Source organism: Papaver somniferum, chromosome 1 (genome assembly GCF_003573695.1).
Source record: "Papaver somniferum cultivar HN1 chromosome 1, ASM357369v1, whole genome shotgun sequence".
Classification (NCBI taxonomy): Eukaryota; Viridiplantae; Streptophyta; class Magnoliopsida; order Ranunculales; family Papaveraceae; genus Papaver; species Papaver somniferum.
Window position 1 is genome coordinate 198,869,118 of NC_039358.1, and position 25,720 is coordinate 198,894,837.

The window sequence follows — 25,720 nt, forward strand, 5'->3', positions numbered from 1 at the left end:
GTTCCTTTTCACCTTTGGTCACCATGAATCGTTGAAGATCTACTCATGAAGTTTGGATCGGTTGGAGATATGGATTTCAGTGATCTTAAAGGGATTAAAGTTAATCTGAAAGCTTCTCTACTGATCAAAGATCTTCCGAGGATGGTTGTATTGAAGGAAGAAGGACTTTCTTTTACTGTTTCCTTAGTTATTCCGGTCATTCAACCGGAGAAATCGGTGGGAGATCCAAGAGACCAAGTCAACCCGTGGGAAAAGAAGACGGAGGCACCACCGTTAGATCAGAATTTGTCATTCATTAAGGGAGCAGATGAAGGAAAGATTGTAATAAATGCTGGAAACGGACTTGACAGGGATGGGAGGGACAATGGTAATGAGGCATTTATGAAAAGTCACCCTTGCAACCTGCGTCAAGAAAAAGCAACCAGCATTTTTAATCAAAATAAACGACTCATCCCCAATCCGACCGTTGACAAAACTTTAAATAATCGAAAGAAGAAGAAGAAAAAGGGTGGGCCATCATCTGGGCTCCGGAACAAGACAGCTGTGGAAGTTTTGAAGGGAGATAATCACAAATTAAAAACAGTTTGGAAACGTGTCATACCCTCCAATGATATAGACCCAAAATTTTCGGGGTCAGTGATTAGTGAATCCCAGCATGTTGAAAAGAACACCCAGTTCCTCAAATCGACCGAAGCTCAACAAAAGTTAAAACAAGTTGATCCGTTAATGTTCCCATTTATCAACGAACCAATTTCTAAGGAGGTTCAGGTCGAGGAAATCTTGCCGGGAGGTGAGTGCTTTAGTAGGAATTTAGCTATGCCAGAAAATTCCCACACTAGTGAAACAAGATTTGTGCTGCAGGGTCCAGCTTATACTCCTAATGAATAGCGTGATGATAGTGGGATTTTTCAGGATTGTGAGGATAACCCATTGGTGTTGAGACAGGTTAATAATAATGAGAAATCTTCGAATCTATTTCCACAAGTTCAGTCGAATCCTGTTTCATCAACTTCCGGTACACAAGGTGTTCGTCAATATTCCACAGAGATTGATGAAGAATTCAGTGTGTGTCAGGATATACATCAGTCGGCATTGGTGATTAGCACGACACAAGACTTTGAAAACTTGCTTGTTTGCATTGATGTTGTGCCCATTGCCCAATTGGATTCCCATCATCTCATTACTCGCCTAATGAAGAACATCTCTCTAATAACGAAGACGGCGGGGAAGAAGAAGAATTTTTCGATGTGGATCATGAGGATGGCAGTAAAGTAGGGGAATATTGTATTACCGCCAGGGAAATGCTCTTGGAACGTGAAAAGGACAATCTTTTTAAGTCAGTCCGAGCAGTGGGAAGTCTCATGGGTCTTCTTTGATAGAGCAAGAAGTTGAGATCCACGAGAGCGTTATGCAGTCCCTAAAAAGCTTTTTAAATCGGCCTCATAAGATGCATAAAGGAAAAGAAAATTCCTCAACTGATGACTGATGATTCCTTGGAAGGGGTTAAACTAATGATTCAACAAGGTGAATAAAGTGAGCAGGAGTATTTTTACACTGAAGAGGATGATGACACTATCGAACACACGGAAGATGAAGATGAGATGGGAAGCGATCCGATGGGAGGTATAGAAGAGGGCTCGAACAAGTATGAAAGGGAACGAAGAAAACTCAATTGCAGCATGATTAGTTCAGTCCTACCATCGACAAAGGAGGAAAGAAGGAACAAAGCAAAGTCAAGTAAGTTCAAATGACGAACAAAATCATATCTTGGAATATAAAAGGTTTAGGAGATGATCACAAGAGGGTTTCCATAAATTCTGTTTTGAAGAAGTGGAAACCTGATTTTGTTCTTCTTCAAGAGACCAAATTGGAAGATTTTACTCATCATATTAGGAGGGAAGTATGGAGAAAATCGGGGATTCAACATTGCTTTCTTCCTTCCAGAGGTACTAAGGGAGGCATTTGCATTATGTGGGATGGATATAAGTTTGAGATTTTGGACACTTTGGTAGGAATCCACTCTCTTTCTTGTCTATTCAAAAATCTATCGAATCATTCTGTTAACTTTATCTCGTCAGTATATGCTCCGAACGATAGAAAGGATCGAAGAGTATTGTGGCGGGAACTTGGTGAAGTGCTAGGTATTTGGGATGTGCCAGGCTGTATAGGGGGGACTGGAATGTGACATGCTCTCGAAGACAAGAATAGGGATGGTATCATCACCAGACCTATGCGTAACTTCAACAGGTTTAAATCCAACTTTGATCTTGTTGATATTCCTTTAAGTGGTGCAAAATACACATGGTCAAATTTTCAAGAAAATACAGTCTGCTCTAGAATAGATAGGTTTTTATTGAATCAAAAGTGGGATGAGTTTTATCCTGGATCTTTGCAAACCGCCAAACCTAGACCTGTCTCAGACCACATTCCGATTATGCTCTCCACAGATTTTACTGACACAGGTCCTAGACCTCGGAAATTTGAGACAATATGGTTGGAACATGATGATATTAAAAGATTGGTACAGGAATGGTGGGATAGTTTACATTTTACAGGCAATCCGGGGTTTGTTTTCTGTAAGAAGTTGAAAGGGCTCATGGATTACTTGTCCATATGGAAAATTGAGACTTGTAAAAGTGAGCAAGACGATGGATAATCTCCTCATCGACATCAAAAATCTTGACGCAATAGAAGATCAAGGGGTTGCAACAGAGGAAGACAGAATCGTAAGGGTCAACAAGAAAAGGGACTACATCAGATGGGCAAACTTAGAAGACAAGAGGATGAAGAGCAAAATGAAGGACCACTGGATTCATGAGGGAGATAGAAACACTACCTTTTTTCATTTGTTTGCAAATGGAAGAAGAAGGAAGAACAACATTGGATGTCTGAGAATCAACGGGTATCTCATGGAAGATAAAACAGAAATTTCCTCTCATCTACAACAATTCTACTCAGATTTATATAAAGAAGACAATGTTAATAGACCTTTTATGGAGAATTTGGAGTTCACAACACTAGATGGGGAAGAAAGTGCCATGATGGAAGGACCTATTACTGAAGACGAGATTAAGATTGCACTAAAGGAGATGGACTCCAACCGGTCTCCTGGGCCATAAGGATTCCCAGTTGAGTTCTACATTCATTTCTCGGAGACAATTAAAGAAGATTATATGGCAATGGTAAAAAAAATCGATGAGAGAAATTTCATAGACTGGAGAGCCAATAACACTTTCGTTGCACTTATTCCGAAAAGAGACAGTGTGGAGGATGTGAAAGATTTTAGGCCCATAAGCCTCATAAACATTTCCTATAAAATCATTACCCACGTGCTGTCTAACAGATTGAAAAGAGTCCTCCGAAAGCTTATTTCGGATTAGCAAACGGTATTTGTGGCTTACAGACAGATTGTAGACAACATTCTCATGGCGAATGAGTGCATGGATTCGAGAACAAAAGAAGATAAACCAGGCTGGTTATTTAAGTTGGATGTGGAAAAAGCATACGACAAGGTTAGCTGGGTGTTCTTAGACCGTGTGATGTAGAAAATGGGGTTTGGAATCAAATGGAGGAGGTGGATTCTTACATGTGTTTCAACTCCACACTTCACAATATTACTCAACGGTAGTCCGGGCAGTATGTTTAAATGTACAAGAGGGTTACGACAAGGCGACCCTTTGTCTCATTTCTGTTTACAATGGTAATGGAAGGACTGTGTCGGATGATAGATAAGTTAGAGCAAAATGGTCTGTATGAAGGTTTCAAGGTTAGTCAATATGGAAAGCAGGTGACCCATCTGCTCTTCGCCGACGACACCCTGTTCTTCTCAAACGACTCTCCAGATCAAATACAAGTAATTAGAGCTACCCTTATCTGGTTTCAATTATGTTCGGGTTTGGGAATCAACCCATCTAAAAGCTCTGCAATCAGCATTGGGAACACTTCTTGTAATGAGATAGTAAATCTAATCTTGGGTTGCTCCATCGAAGAACTGCCGATCAACTACCTTGGTATGCCTACAGGGGGATCTTATAGAAGCAAATTCATATGGGATATTGTGATTGAAAGGACCAAAAATATACTACAAGGATGGAGCTCGAAGTTCTTAACTTATGGAGGGAGGCGTGTACAAATTCAGAATGTGTTGAGTTCACCGGACATTTACTTGATGTCAGTTTATTCAATGCCAAAATCAGTATCGAAAAAGCTAAATGGGGTTTTGAGAAGGTACTTGTGGAATAGCACAGACTCTAATAAAAAATACCCACTGGTTGCGTGGAACAAATGTTGTCAAAGCAAAGAGAGGGGAGGGCTTGGGATTCAGGATTTGAACATCACTAATGATGCTCTGCTGTGCAAGTAGTTGTGGAGATACCAAGAGGAACCGGAGGAAAAGTGGAGAACTTTAATCAAAGAAAAGCATGGAGAAAGTAAACTAAAGTGGGACTCCAAAATTACAAAGCAGAAGTACGGCAGCGGAATTTGGCGAGGGGTCACAAAGCGAATGGATAGTTTTTATAAATGAATCATTTTCACAGTGGGTAAAGGGAATAGAACAAGGTTTTGGGAAGACCAGTAGTTGGGTGATATGCCTTTAAAGATAGCTTTTCCCAATCTTTATAATGTCTCTCGGAAGAAGAACAATGTTGTCAGCCAATTTTACTTTCGCGATCAGGAAGGGAATTCAAATTGGAATCTGGACTTGCGAAGGAGATTATCAGATGTTGAGATTGCAGAGGCGGGGGATCTATCGCACAAGTTACAAAACGTGACTTTAAATGAAGACGAAGACCGGAGAAATTGGAAGTGGACAGCTGATGGTGCATTTACGGTACGTTCGTGCTATTTATCTCTACTTCCTCCGTCCTTTTTCGTTGATTTTCCCCACAAGATTGTTTGGAATAATAATGTGCCGACCAAAATTAGTTTCTTTACGTGGTTGGTCCATCATAATTCCTTACTAACACAAGATAATTTAGAAAGGAAAGGGAGAACGTTGGTAAATAGATGTTGTATGTGCAAGAAGGAATTAGAGATTATAAATCACTTGTTCCTTCATTGTTCAGTAGCTCACTCTATTTGGGATGTATTTCTAAGTGGTTTTGGAGTGGGAAGACCTCAAGGAGATGACATAAAGGATGCTTTTAAAGATAGAGATAGGACTGATTTCACAATGACTGGGAATTTCATTTGGAACATCCTACCTTATGTTATTTGTTGGAACATCTGGAAAGAACACAATCAACGAATGTTCGTCACAGAGGCAAAAGAGAAAGATGTTCAAAAGGTCGTACTAGACATTAAGGCAAATATTTTGTATTGGTCTCATCCCTCAAAGGCTCTCCGCGACATCATATTTAAAATGTTAGTCTTCAAATGGGAAGAGTTAATCAGGAGATAGTCGCTTTGTTGTTAAATCTTTCACTTTTTCCTGCACATTATTCCATTATGGTCTTGAGGTATTGTAACTCTTTCATTCTTTATTCTTTTATATAAAATTATATAGTTTTATTGATTAAAAAAAAACATGGTTGCATGGTAATAATCTTAACATATCTTTATCAGCAAATTCACTTAAACAAACAGCACATTCTAGTACCGTTCCTTTGATATTGTGAACCTTTTTAAAATCCTTAACATGAGAGTAGACAAATACCGGAAACGTTTTGATCACCGTTGAACCAATTCCTTCTGTACTTGATGTTTCTAGAGGAACATCATCAGGGTGATCCGTGACCGGGGTATTCCTTGCTTTATCTCGCTCGTAAAAAAACAATACTATTAAAAGTATAACTAGATTTGTGCCCGTGCTACGCATCGGGTTTTTTATTTTATTTGGTGTGTGCAGGGCTTAGCTCCACCACGTAGTGATGCATTTTTGATTTTGTACGCATTGGGCTCTCCGCCCCGTGGAGATGTATATTTGATTTGGTGTATTTTTGGCTATGCCTTTAAGTCTTTTGATTATTCAATTCTTTCTCGTTCTTTTCCTTCAATTTATCGGAACTTCTCCAACAAAGGAAATTCTAAGCTCTTTAACCTTGTGTTTCTTACATACGCTTTTTCATTTCTCTTTTAGTATACAATACGACGACTTTGTTCTTTTCTTCGAGTCCCATAGTCACTTCCTCACTTAATGAGCAACAAAAAGTATTCATATCACATTAATTGAGACCCAGGTATTTGGAGCAATATGAAATCAAAAAAATCTCATCATGAACTTACCTTGGTTAACACATATCCCTTCTTTCTGTAAGAAACTCTTGAGTGTACTGATTACCATTTTTCTGAAGTTTCTTCTCCAAATGATATCCAATTTCCTGTTACCATATGCATGCATCTCTAAATTTTGGGGCAAAAAAGTGAAAGGTGGTGTTCTTGTTTGTTATGATGACAAAAACGTGAAAGGTGGTGCTCCTGAGTCTCCTAAGTTCAACATGTACCACAAAAGCCATCATCTACATCAAAGTATGTATAAATCACTGGGCTAGGTATTTCCTCTCTATATATTCAGTCTGAAACACTTAAAAATGTAAAATTGCAGAGGGCGTAAATATTACCTCTATGTTGCTTTACTGTCCGGACATGATCTTGAATCATCTCCTTCCATGAGAGAGGAATCTGTAGAACTTAAATTGTAAAAGTGCTACTGTAACCCAGGTAGTTTGATTATTTGATGTCCTCGACTGTTCCTCAGTATCCGACATGATCTTTAAGCATGCCCCAGCTTTGGGAAATCTCCTTCATCTAGATGCAACCATCGAAATGCAAGCCGTATAATACATTACTTATATAATGACAGTATGCTGAATTCGAGCTTATAAATTTGATGGTCGCGTAGATATATCTCAGGCACAGTTCCTGAAAACACAAAACCAAACAGACCAATTAAATTCATAGTACCCAGAATGATAGGGATATAAATCTACCTAAGCAAAGACGATTTCGTCGATTAAGTTCTGTAATGTCACAAACCAATTTTCAGAAGTTCTGTGAGAGGAAATATATAAAAATTTAAGAGATGAACTTGGCAGTCTGTGTGACATGAAAGTGAGACAAAAACTCAGTCACATGAACTCTTCAGCTTCAAGATACCAACCCGATCCAAGAAATATATAAAAATTATTTCTTCACCTATATAAGATTAGGTAAGTAAATAACAACCCTAAGAGATGACAATCTAGAGATGAACAAATTTAGACTATGCATGTATAATCACCAGCAATATATAAAAAGAAAAGAAACAGAAATCAATAGCAAATTAAAAAGGACGAAAACTGACCCTGAATTGAAGGAGAGTTTCTGCTTTGAATTGGCTTTGTTAAGGATACAGCTATCCTCACTCGTTCAAAGCAGTAACTACAGTTGTATCCTTCTAACCTATAGCTGTCATATTATGTCGACATTCTAATATCTGTCAATCTTGTATTTTTGGTATACAATCTTGCAATTTCTTCTGTAATAATAGCCGTATACGGCTCTTTGTATCGAATGAGAATCCACAATATCAAGTGTGGAACATTTCACCAAAACATATTGTCCTAGCTTGGTATCGAGTCTAAAGATCAAAAACCCACGCTTCTTTTCTTTCACCGTGGCTGAAACTTCAACACTTCATCAAATACACATCAACCATCTGATTAGTGTCAAACTCAATGACACCAACTATCTCCTATGGGTGACACAATTCAAACCTCTTCTCAAAGGTTACAAATTACAAGGTTTTGTTGATGGTACAATGGAAAAACCAGCAAAAACCATACCTGCTACTGAAGAAGGTGAACAACCAACTCCTAATCCTTCTTATGCAAAATATGAGGAACAAGATCAATACTCTTAGGGTGGATTCTTTCCTCTTTATCTGAAGGTGTATTAGGTCGAGTTGCAGGTCTCTCAACATCACAAGATGTATGGAAGCCCTTCAAAGGAGATATGCACCAAAAACCAAAGCTCATCAAATGAACCTGAAAAGACAACTACACAGTCTTCGCAAAGGTAACAACTCAATGCAAGATTATTTCTCGAAAACTAAGCAACTTTTTGATGCACTTGCAGCATCTGGAAAACCTCTCTATGAAGAAGATATGCAGGAATCAATTCTAGCTGGACTGGATCAGGCTTATGACTCCATTGTCACAGCCTTAAGCACTGTCGACAAGATCGACATGGATACTTTTCAAGATCATCTGCTTTCATTTGATCTCCGTCTTGAACAACAGTTAGCCGTATTGCAACAACCTCTAGCCGATGTTGCTGCCTCGTCAAACTCCAGACCATTTCAGAAGCAAGATCAAAGGAGATATCCAAACATCGTCCACAAAATAAATCCAACCGTCATCCTAGAAACATGTATCAAGGTGAAGGTCCTTGTGAGATCTGCAAACGCAAGAATCATGATGCTCGATTCTGCTGGTTTCGTAACAAAGTGGACAACAACAACAAACAGCCAGCTGCATACTTGGCTCTCCCTGGTGGTCCTGCTGATAACAACTGGGTGACTGATACAGGTGCAACTCATCACCTGACTGCAAATCTCAACAATCTCAACATTCGGCATGAGTACGATGGAACTGAACAAGTGCGCATAGGAAATGGTGAGGCTCTCCATGTCTAAAATATTGGTAATGCTTCCTTTTCTCATAATAACAGATCCTTTCAGTTAAACAATAATCTCCATGTCCCTCAAATAAAGACCAACTTACTTTCGGTCTTTAAATTCTGCAAAGATAATAACATTTTCTTTGAATTCTATGCAACTTCTTTTGTTGTGAAGGAAATCCAGTCGGGAACAACCCTGTTGCAAGGCAGACTTAAGAATGGGCTCTATGTCTTTGATGTTGTTCGAGAGATTCAACATACAACACCAGATGTTCTACTATCCAATACAGTCCCTCTATGGCATCAAAGATTAGGTCACCCAATGCTTCGCACTGTTTTTAGGATGATTAAAAATCTTTCCCTTCCTATTTCAAATAAGAAGTTTGATTATTGTCACTCTTGTCATATGAGCAAGAGTCATAAACTTCCATTTCCTACTAGTAACCGTTGAGTTTAATTGTTGCTGATTTATGGGTTTCACCACATGTTTCAAAAGATGGTTTTAGATATTATATTCTTCTTTTAGATGTTTACTCACACTATACTTGGATTTATCCACTAGTTAGAAAATCAGATGCCTTTCCCATCTTTATTCAATTAAAAAAGCTGAAGAAAATCAAACAAATCATAAACTCAAGGTTTTTCAATCTGAAAATGGTGGAGAGTTTAGGAAGTTTACCTCTTTCCTTAATAATTCCGGTGTTATACATAGATTTTTTTGTCCCCACACATCTGCTCAAAATGGCATTGCTGAAAGACGCATTAGACATATCACTGAGTCCGGATTAGCTCTCTTGTTTCATGCCTCCATGCCAAAATCATACCGGGTAGCAGCTTTCTCAACTGCATGTTATCTTATTAACAGACTACCTGCATCCCAACATGAAGCTAAATCTCCACTCCAACTCCTATACAACAAAAAACCTGACTGCTCCTTTCTAAAGGTTTTTGGTTGTCTATGTTACCCATGCCTTCGCCCATATGTCTCTAATAAGCTTTGAACCAATATCATTACCGTGTGTATTCATTGGTTACAGTGGCGCGCACAAAGGATATCTATGTTTACATGTACCTACAAAAAGGTTGTATATCTCTCGACACGTCAAGTTCGTAGTAACAAGCTTCCCATTTTCTTCCAAGCAACAGGTATGTATCACTAAACCCATTTCCAGGCCATCCACAAAAATATTTGCATCATCCACTTTTTCTAATTCATCTCATGAGAATATTGTTTTTCAACCATCCTCTCTTCTGCCACATATTCCACCAATGTCGCCTGGTATGGATATTTTGCAGTCACCACCTTTATCTCCAAATATGGATAATGTGCATCCAACTTTAAACACAACAACCCCAGAATCTACTATAGCAATCCCTTCTGCAGAGACAACCACTTCAGCAGCACCAAAACCATCTATGTTGCAGTCGGCTCCATTAGCTCCACCAGCTCCACCTGCACCACCTACACAGCATCATATGATCATTAGAGCTAGACATGGTATCAAAAAACCAGTTAACAAGCTTTGTCTTACAGCAACAAAGTATCCACTTGCAGAGACATCACTCACCACTCCATCGTCTTATACAGAAGCATCGAAAAATCCAATATGGATACCTTCCATGGATGATGAGATTAATGCTCATATTTGTAATGGTACGTGGAGCTATGTACCACATGAATCATGGATGAATTTGATTGGCTCGAAATGGGTTTTTAAGGTTAAACAGAAAGCAGATGGTACAATTGACAGACCAAAAGCTCGACTAGTAGCTAAAGGCTTCAATTAAAGAGAAGGTTTTGATTATGATGAAACCTTCAGTCCTGTGATTAAACCAAGCAATATCAGACTTGTCTTTTCCATTGCTGTGGCAAATGGTTGGTCCTTGCGACAATTAGATGTTCAGAATGCTTTCCTGCATGGTGTTCTGACAGAAGATGTTTATATGAAGCAGCCAGTTGGTTATATTCATCCTGACTTTCCAACTCACGTTTGCAAGTTGAACAAGTCAATCTACGGCCTCAAGCAAGCTCCATGCACTTGGTTTTCAAAGCTTAGCACGTACCTAGTTGAGCTGGGTTTCAAAGGATCTGTTGCAGAAAATTCACTATTTATCAAGAAGAATTCAGATGGAGTAATTTATGTCTTAATATATGTTGATGACATTATCATCACAGGTTCCAATTCTTCTCTTATTACAAACCTAATATCTGCTCTGAATTCTGTTTTTGCAATCAAAGATTTAGGTGACGTTAGCTACTTCTTGGGGGTAGAAGTTATTAAGAAAAAAGATTCAGTTTTGTTGAGTCAACAAAAATACATCACTGATCTGCTTAAACGGACCAAGATGGATGCTGCAAAACCAGTTGCTACTCCCTTGGCTGTGAACACTAAAATCATCAGATTGGGTACACAAAGATTTGAGGATCCAACGCTTTGTAGAAGTGTTTGTGGAGCATTGCAGTATCTAGGCCTGATATTGCTGTCGCAGTAAACAAAGTGTGCCAGTTCATGCAAGACCCTTACATCGAGCATTGGGAGCTAATCAAACGCATACTCAGGTATCTCAAACACACAGTTCAACATGGATTGATTTTGCAAAAATCTTCAGATATCAGTCTTCATGCCTACTCTGACTCTGATTGGGCTGGAAGTATCGATGATCGCCGATCCACTAATGGATACTGCAGTTATTTTGACAACAATCTTGTATCTTGGAGCGCAAGGAAACAGAAAACTGTTTCCAAGTCGAGCACTGAAGCAGAATATAGAGGCATAGCCATAACAACTTCTGAACTAAACTGGCTTCAATCTTTGCTAAAAGAACTTGGTGTTGAAGTAAGAGCTCCGTCAATCTGGTGTGACAATTTAGGGCTACATATCTCACTTCCAATCCAGTTTTTCATGCTCGTATGAAGCACATAGAAATTGATTATCACTTTGTGCGTGAAAGAGCAGCAAACAAGCAGCTTCTGGTACGGTTCATCTCGACTAAAGACCAAGTTGCTGGCATCTTCACTAAGGGTTTGTCAGTTCCAAGGTTTCTTTATCTCAGGAACAAGTTGAAAATTCAACAACTCATGTTCAACTTGAGGGAGGATGTTAAGGATACAGCTATCCTCACTCATTCAAAGCAGTAACTACAGTTGTATCCTTCTAAGCTATAGCTGTCATATTATGTCGACATTCTAATGTCTGTCAATCTTGTATTTTTGGTATACAATCTTGCAATATCTTCTGTAATAATAGCCGTATACGGCTCTTTATATTGAATGAGAATCCACAATATCAAGTGTGGAACATTTCACCAAAACATCTTGTCCTAGCTGGCTTCAGCACAATGATCTTTCAACCATGCAACACTTAGAACTGCTAATGGATGAGATAGAGAAGTGAAAAAACCTTAAATTTGCTAATCCTAAAATTTCTAATTCTGCCTAAACCTAAGCCGTCCCTAAATTTCATCAATCTTTACGAATCTTATTATACGTAAATCAGTAGTTTTAAATAAAATCGAACCAAAATCTAAATTGGATAAATTAGGGGTTTTTCATAGAAGAGAATGGAGGAGAGGGTAAGGATCAGATAGATAGATAGATAGCAGAGTGATCGAAGCCTCCAGCAAATTTAACAGACTAAAATTTAAGAATCAATTTTATTACACACGGATATATTAACAGAAACATATATAATAGCGAAACATCTATGTTAATCGTTAAAACATCTCAAGCAAACATAGGAAAATCAAGAAACCCATTGATCAAACAGAGAGAAGACTCCGAATTGTAAATGAATCTCTTCACCAAACCCAAGCGGAGAGCATTAGGAAACCAGTGTATTTAGCTCAAATCAGGGAAGCCTATGAATAACCAATCTTTTCTCATGGATTATAGGATATCTTCTTTCTTTGAAAATAGTGTTGCGATTAACTCTGATGGAACGTAATGCGACATCGAAAGGTTTTGAGAGCAGAGATTCAGCCCCATGCTCCTAGCAATCCTAGTTGTTTCTTTTTGAAACTCGTCGAGTTCATGTTGATCAAAGGCTGCAATGAGTAATTGAATGCATGAAGTGTGTATATATAAACAATAGCTAAATCACCCAAATTCCTTTTTTACATTACACGATTTCCATGCTAACACAATTTCCTTAATTAAGCACAAAAGCTGAATTACTATGTTTCCTTTCTAACACATTTTCCTTAATTAAGTTGGAAACAGAGATTTTCACGATTTCCATAACAAATTTTGACGTTTTTTTTTCTTTTATTTATTTATTTAAAGGTTTGGACATGAGTTTTGTCCACCTTTACTAAAGTACAATTAAGTACAGGTGTAAACATGGTGTAGCTAAATAATTCAAGCTTAAATTCTAACATAAGTATTGTCTATCTACTTTTTTTCAACACCGTTACTAACGGACAGTTAAGTATTTGATGTATCCAAATTGTAACCAAATTTTAATTATTACAACCAATAGAGTTATGCCAAGTGTCCTCATCATAGTTTCTGCATTAGAAAAGACCTTTCTAGGCTAATAGGAAGCGGCCCATTTTGAATTGCTGAGCAACTTTTGGGATGTGCACAAGTTTTTTGGACAATGATTATAGGGAACATATGCCAAATTTTGGATCGCAGGGAGAATTTGCGCCATGTACCTAATTTAGGTAAATAAATAACACTTGAGTGGAGGGAAAATTCTGGTTACCGTGACAAATTTTGGATCACAGAGAAAAAAATTGAGGCAAAGGCAGATTTTGGTTTACAATGTGTTTGATATGGATACCGGACGTCCAATGGAATAAAATGAAGCTGAAAGGGACTGATGATGGGCATGGAGAGAAAACTATCTCATGATTTATTGTTGCAAAAATATGAATTGCATGATCCAATAATAAACTGATCATGTAATTTTTTCCGCCATATGGAGTTTTAAAATTGGTTTTTCTTTAATTTTTTTTTCTTTCCCACCGCTTGGATTAAACTAGACTGCTATCTATAATTATCATTGTTAACTGGATTAGAAGTCGAGTACGAATGTATTTATAAAATTACATTTCCAGTTATTTTCTGACAGTGACAAAAGTTCTAAGATATGGGAGAAAACTTAATTGATATAATACCAGTGTAACTAGGAGAATCATGTATGACAGAAAATTTCATGTTATTACGTATTAGATAAGTAAGTTTATAAACTAAAATAATCAATCGATATATGTATACTCTGCAAACAGTTCTTTTATATACTTAAATAATGTGAAATGGAAAAGAGTTCACAAAAAATTTAATGAATTGAATATCGTATTTTGGTTTTTTGGAAAAAAATGGATGGCTGCACCTCAGAGGCTTCATCTCGTTGACCTGAAACCGATTCACCTCTTGTCAAGAAAGCTAAACAACTCTTACACCGATCGAATTTTCCACAAGTAAGATCCGTTCTGACATTATCTAGTCTTATTTGTTCCATAGAATGGCCAGTTGAATGTGACCTCAGAAAATTTGCCGCTAATGTCTATCGATCTTGTTCCACTCTGTTCTCGATCATCTCATTGTTGAGGTTTATACTACCAATTACATCATCTGAATTCTCTACCACAGAAATTGAAACATGATGCTGATCCTCTGTTTCGGAAATCATCTCTGTTGCCATTTCGGTGCGGTTTTCATCACCTTCCAATACATCAATTACTACATCATCGTCGGCATTGAGTGTCGTTTTGGGAGTAACAGGTTTAAGATCAAATCGACAAACTGGACAAGTAGATTGAGAAACAAACCACTCATCGATACAAAGAGCATGAAAAGCATGGCGACATATAGGCAACTGTCTCAACACATCTTCATCTTCAAACTCACTTAAACAAACCGCACATTCTAGTACTGCAGTTTCATCAGCAACAATCTTCTTGAAATTCTTAACATCAGGGTATACCAACACCGGAAACGTTCTCTGAAAGAACAAATATTCCCACATCCCTAGTTTCCGCATAATGAATTTAAAATATAATATAGAAGGGTCGCTCCACTTATTGCCGATTGGTTTTGAGTTGGATGCCCGCAGACTTTAACATGGTATCAGAGCTAGGTCCCATACGCGGGGTGTAGGCCGAATTAGTAGCCGTCGTGACTCGAGTGGCACATGTACACCCGTGACCAAATGATTGATCACTCGTATGACCTGTACGTGGGGTGGACCGTGACCAATGTCACCTGCACACCCAACACCCACACGTGCATAGGTCCACGTGTTAGGCCGAGTGACTGGCTTACACGTGAGGGAGGGTGTGAAAGAACAAATAGTCTCACATCCCTAATTTCCGCATAATGAACCTAAAATATAATATAAAAGGGCCGCTCCACTTATTGCCAATTGATTTTGAGTTGGATGCCCGTAGACTTTAACACGTTTTCTTTTCTTGTTGTTATAACATTGTTAATACTTTCAACACCGTTCTCTTGTTCGTCCATCAGCGAAACATCGCTGCTTTGAGCAAATGTGAATGGCAATAAAAGAAATACTAATAGTAGTATGAAGTGGATGGTTTCAGCTATTAATTTTTTTCTTCTGTGAAATTTCTTAGTTCTTGTCTTATAGAGTTTGTCACTGGTTCCATCTTTATATACACAGTGGAAGAAGAGGTTGGTTTTTAGAAAGCAAGAGTAAAATTTATGGGGGATGGAAATCTGAGCAGTTGCTAAAAATTGTTCCATTGAGGAACTTTAATATTTTGTCATATGGTCAGACTTTCTTCTAGAAGCATTTACTTAATTTTTAGCTAGCAATTGCTAAAACAAGAAATGAATAGTTAGCTCCACGAGACAGTAAGAAAATATCAGATGGATCTGCCAATGGTGGTTAGTGAAACTGAGTTCTTTTGTCAGGAATTGAATGCAAGGTGCAAACTATTGAAACACAAACTATTGAAAATACTGTTGGAGCTAGTTAATTTCAAACCAATTTCATTGAGAGGTTGTGCCAAACTATTGAAACACAAAAACGGATCCATAGTATTTATGATCATAAAACCAGAATAAGTTGTTTTATTCATTTATGATTTGATTTGATAAATTCAAAGACCCTCTGTACCAGAATTCATGAACCTTTTTTTCCTGATCTTTGATGCAAAGACCCTCTGACCTCCTCACTTCGATAAGCGCTTGTTTTGTTCTGCTCAATTCAGTTACATAGCCGGTACCGGCCCAATCCACACTGATTGCTATGTTGTCTATCTAGCTGACGAGGAAATCTTTCCCACTTGGGGAAACTTGGTTGCAAGCAGCAAGTACCTTCCAACAAAAGTATGAATGATACGGTAAAGGTCCGTTTTATGTACCTTCCAGCAAGAGCAATCGCATCTTCTAACTCAGGTTACTTTTTTGCATCTAATTCGTTCCATTTGAACCTGGTGTATGCATCAAAGTTAAAAATTATTAAGTAGTATGCTATAAATAACATTTGAATCCAGGCAGATATGTACCAAACTAGTCCGCCAGTTGACTCAAATAATACCTTTGGGACCATCGACACCATAGGAGTATGCCCCAATTGGGTAATCCTTCTGCAGTTGTGAATGGTAGTATTAGGAGTAGTAATAATAGTATAAAGTGGATGGTTCCGGCCATGATCTTTTTTCTTATTTCTTAGTTTTTTCATCTTAAGAACTTGTCAGTTGTCGTTAGTTTCCCTCTTTATTAAATATATACAGAATACAGTGAGAGTGATTCTGCGGCAAGCTTTGGCGGGATGGAAATCTGAGCAGTTGCAAAAAATTGTGCCAATAAATAACTTAAATATCTTGTCTTATGAGGTAAGACTTTCTTCTAGAAGGGCTTAGTTAATTTTTAGTAGGAGTAATTTAGCAAACAACAAATGTGGTAATGCAAATGGTGATGCAAGATAAAAAAAGATACGTATTATTTTTATTGGCCCATAATTAATGAAAGATGGCAGAAACAAACCATGGGCCATTATAGGGTAAAAACTGTTGGAGAAAATAAACCTTAGCTAGTGCAAATGAAACAAATTTCATTAAGAAATGGTGGCAAAGAAATGACAGGAAAATCATAAATAAGAAGGAACAATAAAAACAGATCCATAGTTTTTGTGAAGACAGGACCGGAATAGAAGATTTATTATGATTACTTGAATTGTAAGGTCATTGTAAAATCAATATATTCAATTATAATCTTTGAAAGTTAATAAAAGATTTATTATGATTACTTGAATTGTGTTCTAGAGATATCGGGGTGTAGTTGTAGGTTTTAATAGTGGATCCCTTAGCTGTCATCCACTATGAGGAATTACTATATAAAGGAAAGAGATCATCACGAAAGAGGGGGATATTTTAGTGACTGCTAGACAAGAAATTAGGAAAGAGAAAGTTATTTGAAAAGCAGGTAAAATCATTGTAAGGTCATTGTAAAATCAATATATACAATTATAATCTTTGAAAGTTAATAAAAGATTTATTATGATTACTTGAATTGTGTTTTAGAGATATCGGGTATAGTTGTAGATTTTGCTGCAACTACATCTTATTCAACTTTTTTTCTCTACTTATTTTTTTGCTTATGGATCAACTCATATAACAGATCCTTCTTTATTAAAATACAGTAGAAACTATAATAAAGAAGGGCTTGCATATCCCTTCATGGGTGATTGTTGAATATTGAAATGTACATTGTTTGAGCAAGTTTTCTTAATGATATCATAGCAGGCATACTAAAATTGAGCACTAAGATTTTCTTACTGTTTCTATCTATTTCTTACCCGTTGTCCATTGCAGCTTTTGATGGCAGATTAAAAAAATCAGTAATCAAAACGCCTGATTTATCGACCAAATTTTTTCTCATGATTTGATAAAGCAAAACTCAGTTTTCCAGTTTTTGTACTAATTAGAAAATAATCGATAAGTTAATGGTGGGTGTATGATTCAAATTCTTTTGACAGCTGTATTCCGGTATGAAATCATAGGCAGACTATATATCTTTGGATCTTTGATCTAACGGCAATTAGCTGCTAGCTTATAACTCAATCCCGTGCGGCAGTGCGGAATAGCACGACCCTAAAAGTGTAGCCGAAAGGGACTTATGAGCATGGTCCGTAGGGGAAACTATCTTATGACTAGGGCCAGATGGTTTCCAGCCAGGTTTTTTAAAGCCAATTGGGAGACCTTTGGTCCATAAATTATCAAAACAGTTGAGGAATTTTTTTAAGACCGGAGTTCTTGATGAAGAGTTAAACCACTCTTTTATAAACCTTATCCCAAAAATTTCAACACCTCAAACCCCAAGTGATTTTAGGACAATAAGCCTAAGCAACACCATATACAAAATCATCTCCAAAATTCTAGCCAGCAGATTAAAACCCATTCTCAACAAAATTATTTCTCCCAACCAATCTGCTTTTCTCCCCGGGAAGACAAATCACCGACAACATTATCATCTCCCATGAGCTAATCTACTCAATGAAAACGTCCAAGAAGAAAAAAGGGTATCTTGCTCTAAAATTAGACCTGTCAAAGGCTTTTGATAGAGTTGAGTGGAATTTCATTGGAAAGCTCTTCTTAGTTTGGGTTTTGACGAATGGTGGACTGATCTCATATTCCAATGCATCTCTACCACGTCTTTCTCAATCCTTCTCAATGCCTCTCCTGGCCCAAAATTTAAAACATCAAGAGGATTGAGACAAGGGGACCCACTCTCACCTTACTTATTTCTAATCTGCATGGAAATTCTATCCAGACTCTTAGAGAAGGAGACTCTCGAGAAGAAAATATCAGGCTTCCAAATCAACAAAGAAGCTCCAAAGATTTCCCATCTATTCTTCGCCGACGACTGCTTTCTATTTACAAAAGCCGATATGAGGGAAGCAAAAAATCTTCTAGAAATCATTTCTCTTTTGGGAGATATAACAGGTCAAATGATAAATCTTCAAAAATCAAGTGTTTACTTCAGTTCAAAAATTCACCCCAGATTTGGAAAAAATTTAGCGAGAATTTTAAAGTTCCACTGATGACAAAAAATGATAGATACCTCGGAACCCCCTTTTTTTCGATAAAAATAGAAAAGCGAATTTCGAACCTCTTCTCCAAAAATATTACTCAACGCTACAAGGATGGAAATTGAAACTTCTCTCTCAAGCTGGAAGGACGGTTCTGATAAAATCCATCCTTCAAGCTTTTCCAACATACCAGATGCAAGTCTTTTCTCTTCTCAATGAAACTTTGAACAAGTTGGATAGGATTCAAAGAAATTTTTGGTGGAAAAAGGAAGGGAAAAAACGTCAAGGAGGTTTTATTAGAGTGTGGAAGTATATTTGCAAACCCATTGCTCAAGGAGGATTAGGCATTAAAAATTCACATCATTTCAGCATTGCTCTTCTCACTAAACTAGCCAGTAGATTACTAATAGAAAAAGAGCAACTTTGGGCAAAAATCATTAAGGCAAAATATTTTCCATATTCAAACCCTCTAGAAGAATCCAAAATTTCCAATTTGTCGTGGATTTGGACAAGCATCCGAAAAGGTCTTGAAGTAATCAAAGGAAACTTTATCTGGCAAGTGAAAAATGGAAAATCGATAAATGTTTGGGAAGATAGATGAATTCCAAATGAGGAAATAATTCCTCAACCGCAAGACTCACAGGGCACAATTCCGGCAAAAGTTCAAGAGCTCATCACAGAAGAGAACAAGTGGGATCAAGAAAAATTAAACACCTATTTTAGCCCGGAAGTGAAAAATAAAATCCAATCCATCTCTCCAGAAAAGGAAGAAGAAGACAACATAAAATGGTTTACATCATCAATCGGGAACCTTCTCAACAAAAAACATTTATAATTTCCTAGATAGTCAAAATCAAGAAGAAGACGTCTCATTATTAGACTTCCCATGGAAAAATATTTGGAGAATACAAGCAATCCCAAGAATAAAACTTTTTATGTGGAAACTAGCTGGGAAAGCCTTACCCATATCGTCAAGACTAGGGGCTCATAATCAGGAAATTGATACACATCGCCAAATGTGTAATATGCAAGTCCAGGAAACAGAAAAACACATGTTTGGAATATGTCCTTTTGCCAGAGCTATTTGGTTCAGTTTCTCTTTAGGTCACCTTTTTCATTCAGACGATACGGCTTCAATCACAGACTGGATTAAAAAGTGGTTTCAAAATCCAGAACTAGATAGTTTAACTGGAAAGATTGCGACCATATTATGGTTCATCTGGAAATACAGATGCTCAGTGGTTTTTGAGAAGATTATCCCAGATCCAAAGCAACTAATAATGCAGATCAATAACTTCATGCAATCCATCCCGAAAAAGATTAACACAAAAGGATTGGAAAATAACCAATCTCAGGTGACCCACGCCAAGTGGTCAAACATAAATACTGATTGGATAATTTTTGTAGATGCCTCATTCAAGGAAGACGACCTATCAATGGGATATGCGCACATAGTGTACTCGGTTGATCAACACTCTTTCATGCACATTTCAGCAGGATCAGAGAAGGCCACTTCGGCTTTCCACGCGGAAGCAAAAGCGTTACACAAAGAGGTCATGTGGTTAAAAGAAAACGTATTATCTAGCATCTCTATTGTAACAGATTGCAAATCTTTAGAAAACAATATCAACAAGGATAACGCAAGTCCGTGCTGGACAGCAGAAAACACCGTGAAAGAAGTAAAGGCAATCTTAAAAGATCTTCCACAGGAAAAGGTAAAGTTCATTAATCGAAAATTCAACTCAGCAGCAGACATAATTGCCAAGGAAGCAAGGATAAAGTGTCTTGAAAATTTATCCATGAAGTTACATCAAAAAGTTAAGATTACTAGCATTGTTTCTAACATTCTAGATAGAAACGAAATTGTAAATCTGATGTATTATATTTGTTAGTGAATATATTTTGTCATTTACATAAAAAAAAAAAAAAAAATTGTTGCAAAGATATAAACTGCATGATCCAAGAATAATAAAACATGTAAAGTTTAACATACTCATAGCAAATAAACTGATCATATAATTTTTTTCACTAAGTTATAAATTTCGCTTTTCTTTATTTTTTTTTTGTCTTTCCCACTGCTTGGATTAAACTAGACTTTGCTAAAGCATATCCATAAATATGGCTGTTAACTTAATGAGAAATTCAGTATACATGTATTTATGCAGTTACATTTCCTGTTCTTTTGTGATAGTGATAAGAGTTCTGAGATATGGGAGGAAGCTTAAAGAGATAATACCAGTGTAATTGGGAGCAGAATCTGGTTGCAAGTGTCTGCTTGGGATGTTTGATACTAGAGGTGTAAAACGTTCCGGCCCAGCACAACACAAGCCATGAAATCACGTGCTTAACGTGCTATGTGACGTGTTGTGTTGTTCCGGATATTATGACGTGCCGTGAAGTGTCGTGCTAGAAGGCGTGTTGTGCTGAGTTGTGGCACAAAAATAAATGTGATGTGCCATGTTGTGTTGTGCTGTGCCAGACACATTTATTTTTTATTTTTCAATATAAATGTTTTCCAAATATTTAGGTATTATATGTGTTATCATGAAAATAAGTCAATATAACGGCAGTAATATGTCAATAATTGGATAGAACAAAGGTATTTTTGTGAAATATACACAAAACGTGATGGATTGTGCCTTTTTTTTGTAATATTTTATAGCACATATTATGACGTGCTTTCTTGACAAGTTGTGTTGTGTCGTGCCACATGCTAATCCGTGCCGCGTGGGAGTACTGTGCCAATTAGTCAAACCCAGCACGTCCCATTTAACTAACATGTTGTGCCGTGCTGGGCTAAATCACGTGTTGGACTGGATTGGGCTCAAATTTTAGCGTGCTGTGCTCGTGCTGGACAACCCAATTTACACCTTTAGTTTGATACACACAAGTATTGCAGTCCTTGTCTATTCCATTATCTCTTAATATTGCAAGAAGCTAATCCAAAGTTCATAGATATAAGAAATTTTTTTTAAAAAAAAATATTCTCAGGTAGGTTATAATGATGAACGTTGTTCAGTAGCCTCGCTCATCCCACAAATATTCATAGTTTCAGCAATTTTTCAAATTTTAATGCAAGAGTATTGCCATGGGAGCCTCGTTAATGCAAGTTTTTGATATACCACCGGTGAATATCTTAAAGTACTAAGATTAATATCAAAACTAATTAATGTACTGAAAATTTCATGTCATTACGTATAAGAAAAGTAAGTTTAGATATAAATAAATGAATTGACCATCAAAGTATACTACGTAAGCGGTTCTTTCATATAAACAGCTTAAATAATGTGAATAATAAATGGAAAAAGTTCACAAATTTTTTAATGAATTGACTATCGGTTAATTTCTTGGTTTTCAGGATTTTTTTGTTGGAAAAAATGGATGGCTGCACCTCAGAAGCTTCATCTCGTTGACCTGAAACCGATTGACCTCTTGTCAAGAAAGCTAAACAACTCTTACAACGATTCAATTTTCCACCGATTGAACTCTTAGTTGGACCAGAGAATGGCCAGTTGAATGTGACCTCCAAAATTCGCTCTGTTCTGGATCATCTCATTGTCTATCGATTTTCTACTAATGTCTACCGATCTTGTTCTACTCTGTTCTGGATCATCTCATTGTTGAGGTTTATACTACCAATTATATCATCTGAATTCTCTACCACAGAAATTGAAACATGATGCTGATCCTCTGTTTCGGAAATCATCTATGTTGCCATTTCGGTGCGGTTTTCATCACCTTCCAATACATCAATTACTACATCATCGTCGGCATTGAGTGCGATTCCGGGAGCAATTTGTTTGAGATTATAGCGACAAACTGGACAAGTAGATTGAGAAACAAACCAAATATCAATGCAATCTTTATGAAAAGAATGGAGACATGTAGGTAATTGTCTCAGCACGTCTTCGTCCTCAAATTCACTTAAACAAACCACACATTCTAGCACTGCAGTTTCTTCAGTATCAATCATCTTGAAATTCTTAACATTTGGGTATACAAACTCCGGGAACGTTTTAATAACAGTTGAATCAAGTCCTTCTTTTCTTGTTGTTGTAACATCGTCAGTACTCTGAACACTATCACCTCTACTTCGTGCATCAGAAAAACATCGCCGGTTATAAATAGCCAGAACAACCATGAACAGAAATGCGCAGATTAACCCCGCCATAATAATTACAACCCGTGGACTGATTTTCGCATTGTCTCCATACGGGTAATCAGTATTGCTCTGTGCAGATGTGAATGGTAGTAATAGAAGCACTAACAGCAGTATGAAGTGGATGGTTTCGGCCATGATTTTTTTTCTTCTTTGAAAAATTTCTTAGTTCTTGTCTTAAAATATTTGTCACTAGTTCCATATTTATATATACAGTGGAAGAAGAGGTTGGTTTTTAGAAGGCAAGAGTAGAATATAGACAGAGTGATTTTATGGCAAGTTTTGGGGGATGGAAATCTGAGCTGTTGCTAAAAATTGTGCCATTGAGGAGCTTTAATATTTTGTCATATGGTCAGACATTCTTCTAGAAGCATTTATTTTAATTTTTCGCTAGCAATTGCTAAAACAAGTAATGGATGGTTAGCTCCACGAGACAGTAAGGAAATGTCAGATGGCTCTACCAATGGTGGTTAGTGAAACTGAGTTCTTTTGTCAGGAATTGAATGCAAGGTGCAAACTGGGAGGTTGAATGACGGAATAAAAAACCATGGGCACTGTTGGAGATAATAACCTTTAGCTAGTTCAATTCAATCAAGTTGCATTGAGAGGTGTTGTGGGCCTTGTGGCAAACTATTGAAACACAAAAACGGATCCATAGATTTATGATCATAAAACCAGAATAAGTTGTTTTATTCATTTATGATTTGATTTGATAAACGCAAAGACCCTCTGTACCAGAATTCATGAACCTTATTTTATTGATCTTGGATGCAAAGACCCTCTGACCTCCTCACTTCGATAAGCGCTTGTTTTGTTCTGCTCAATTCAGTTACATAGCCGGTACTGGCCCAATCCACACTGATTGCTATGTTGCCTATCTAGCTGACGAGGAAATCTTTCCCACTTGGCGAAACTTGGTTGCAAGCAGCAAGTACCTTCCAACAGAAGTATGAATGATACGGTAAAGGTCCGTTTTATGTACCTTCCAGCAAGAGCAATCGCATTTTCTAACGCAGGTGACTTTTTTGCATCTAATTCGTTCCATTTGAACCTGGTGTATGCATCAAAGTTAAGTAGTAAGCTATAAATAACATTTGAATCCAGGCAGATATGTACCAAACTAGTCCGCCAGTTGACTCAAATAATACCTTTGGGACCATCGACACCATAGGAGTATGCCCCAATTGGGTAATCCTTCTGCAGTTGTGAATGGTAGTATTAGGAGTAGTAATAATAGTATAAAGTGGATGGTTCCGGCCATGATTTTTTTTCTTATTTCTTAGTTTTTTCATCTTAAGAACTTGTCAGTTGTCGTTAGTTTACCTCTTTATTAAATATATACAGAATACAGTGAGAGTGTTTCTGCGGCAAGCTTTGGCGGGATGGAAATCTGAGCAGTTGCAAAAAATTGTGCCAATAAAGAACTTAAATATCTTGTCTTATGAGCTAAGACTTTCTTCTAGAAGGGTTTAGTTAATTTTTAGTAGGAGTAATTTAGCAAACAACAAATGTGGTAATGCAAATGGTGATGCAAGATAAAAAAAGATACGTATTATTTTTATTGGCCCATAATTAATGAAAGATGGCAGAAACAAACCATGGGCCATTATAGGGTAAATACTGTTGGAGAAAATAAACCTTAGCTAGTGCAAATGAAACAAATTTCATTAAGAAATGGTGGCAAAGAAATGACAGGAAAATCATAAATAAGAAGGAACAATAAAAACAGATCCATAGTTTTTGTGAAGACAGGACCAGGATAAGTTGTTTTATTCATTTATGATGATTTGATTCCTCTGTACCAGAATTGATGAACCTTTTTAGTAGCAGCATAGACCCTCTGGCTCTGACCTCCTCACTTTATTGATAAGCGTTTGTTTTGTTCTGCTCAATTTGGTTACATGGCCGGTATGCCTGGCTTGGCCCAATGCATACCGATCATTACAATGTTTCCTAGTTAGCTAGCTGACGAATAAAGCTCTCCCACTTGGCGAAACTTCGTTGCATCAACTGGATGAATGATATGGAAAAGGTTGGTTTTATATACCTTCCAACCCGCCACAGCTTCGTCAAAATAATTAGAAAAAAAACACCGTTAGAGCTGCATCTTAAATACGAAACAATACATTAGTGAAGTTATTTGTTATTTTTCAACTCAACTGACTCGTTCGAATCTTCTTTTTTTTTTTTTTTTTGTTACTGATAAGTTTTTGAGTCCAGTTATCTAGTTCAATATGTGTCCGATGAGTCATTCCACCTAAATCAAATACTTAAATGCTATATATATATGCAGAGTCAGATCTCGAATCAGACAAAAAAGATGATAGGAAAGACGCATACAAACACTTGAGTCGTGATGAACCAGATCCCAAGTCAAACCTAGGTAACATAGCCTGCTAGGTGTAATACTTGACAAGCACAAATCCAGCCCATTCAAGGGTGCATGCTACACAGTCTGGTACTCACTACCTTACCGGCTTAAAGTGCCCCATTTTGTGTAACAGCCAAACTAGATTATTCAACGCAAAAAGAGGAAACAGTTTGTCAAATTTCCTCGAACGGAAAAGAAAGAAAGAAACTGGAGAGTTTTTGGTGCTAGAAAGGAGGCGACTGAAATTATTGATCTTGTTAAACAATTTGTAGTTTATGTTCATGTGATTCTGATACATTTAAGTTTGTCTCTCCTAATCTCATTTAGAGCAATTGAGAGATTCTTATGATCGTGTAACTCCCTTTACTTTTTCTAAAGGTTTTTCTTTCTTTTTAAAAAAAAAACAATTTGTCAAACTTCCTTTGAGAAAGGCTTATTCCAACTTGATGGAACTACCATATGATAGTAAAATAAAAGAAAAAAAAAAGAAAAAAAAAACGATCCCCCGCTGAACTTGGTGATCGTAGAAACTTTACAAGAGCAGAATTGGACCATGACAATGCATGGCCCCAAAATTTCCATGCCACTAGG

At 37.2% G+C, this 25,720-nt stretch overlaps 3 protein-coding genes across 3 annotated transcripts; 1 reads left to right on the forward strand and 2 right to left on the reverse strand.

Moving 5' to 3' along the window:
* The first annotated feature begins 3,697 nt into the window (after positions 1 to 3,697).
* On the forward strand, positions 3,698 to 4,363 carry LOC113357517. Its single transcript, XM_026600944.1, has one exon. The coding sequence runs from the start codon at positions 3,698 to 3,700 to the stop codon at positions 4,361 to 4,363; it is 666 nt and encodes a 221-aa protein (XP_026456729.1).
* A 9,745-nt stretch (positions 4,364 to 14,108) lies between these two features.
* Positions 14,109 to 14,585, reverse strand: LOC113357526 (RING-H2 finger protein ATL29-like). The gene has a single exon (XM_026600953.1). It carries the CDS (start codon positions 14,583 to 14,585, stop codon positions 14,109 to 14,111), a length of 477 nt encoding a protein of 158 aa, XP_026456738.1.
* Positions 14,586 to 22,305: 7,720 nt separating this feature from the next.
* Positions 22,306 to 22,896, reverse strand: LOC113357531 (RING-H2 finger protein ATL39-like). Its single transcript, XM_026600960.1, has one exon. It carries the CDS (start codon positions 22,894 to 22,896, stop codon positions 22,306 to 22,308), a length of 591 nt encoding a protein of 196 aa, XP_026456745.1.
* Between the last annotated feature and the right edge of the window lie 2,824 nt (positions 22,897 to 25,720).

Bases quoted from the DNA above. Each gene is read 5' to 3' on its own strand.
- LOC113357531 (XM_026600960.1), bottom strand. From the start codon at position 22,896: ATGGCCGAAACCATCCACTTCATACTGCTGTTAGTGCTTCTATTACTA.
- LOC113357526 (XM_026600953.1), bottom strand. From the start codon at position 14,585: ATGCGGAAACTAGGGATGTGGGAATATTTGTTCTTTCAGAGAACGTTT.
- LOC113357517 (XM_026600944.1), top strand. From the start codon at position 3,698: ATGGTAATGGAAGGACTGTGTCGGATGATAGATAAGTTAGAGCAAAAT.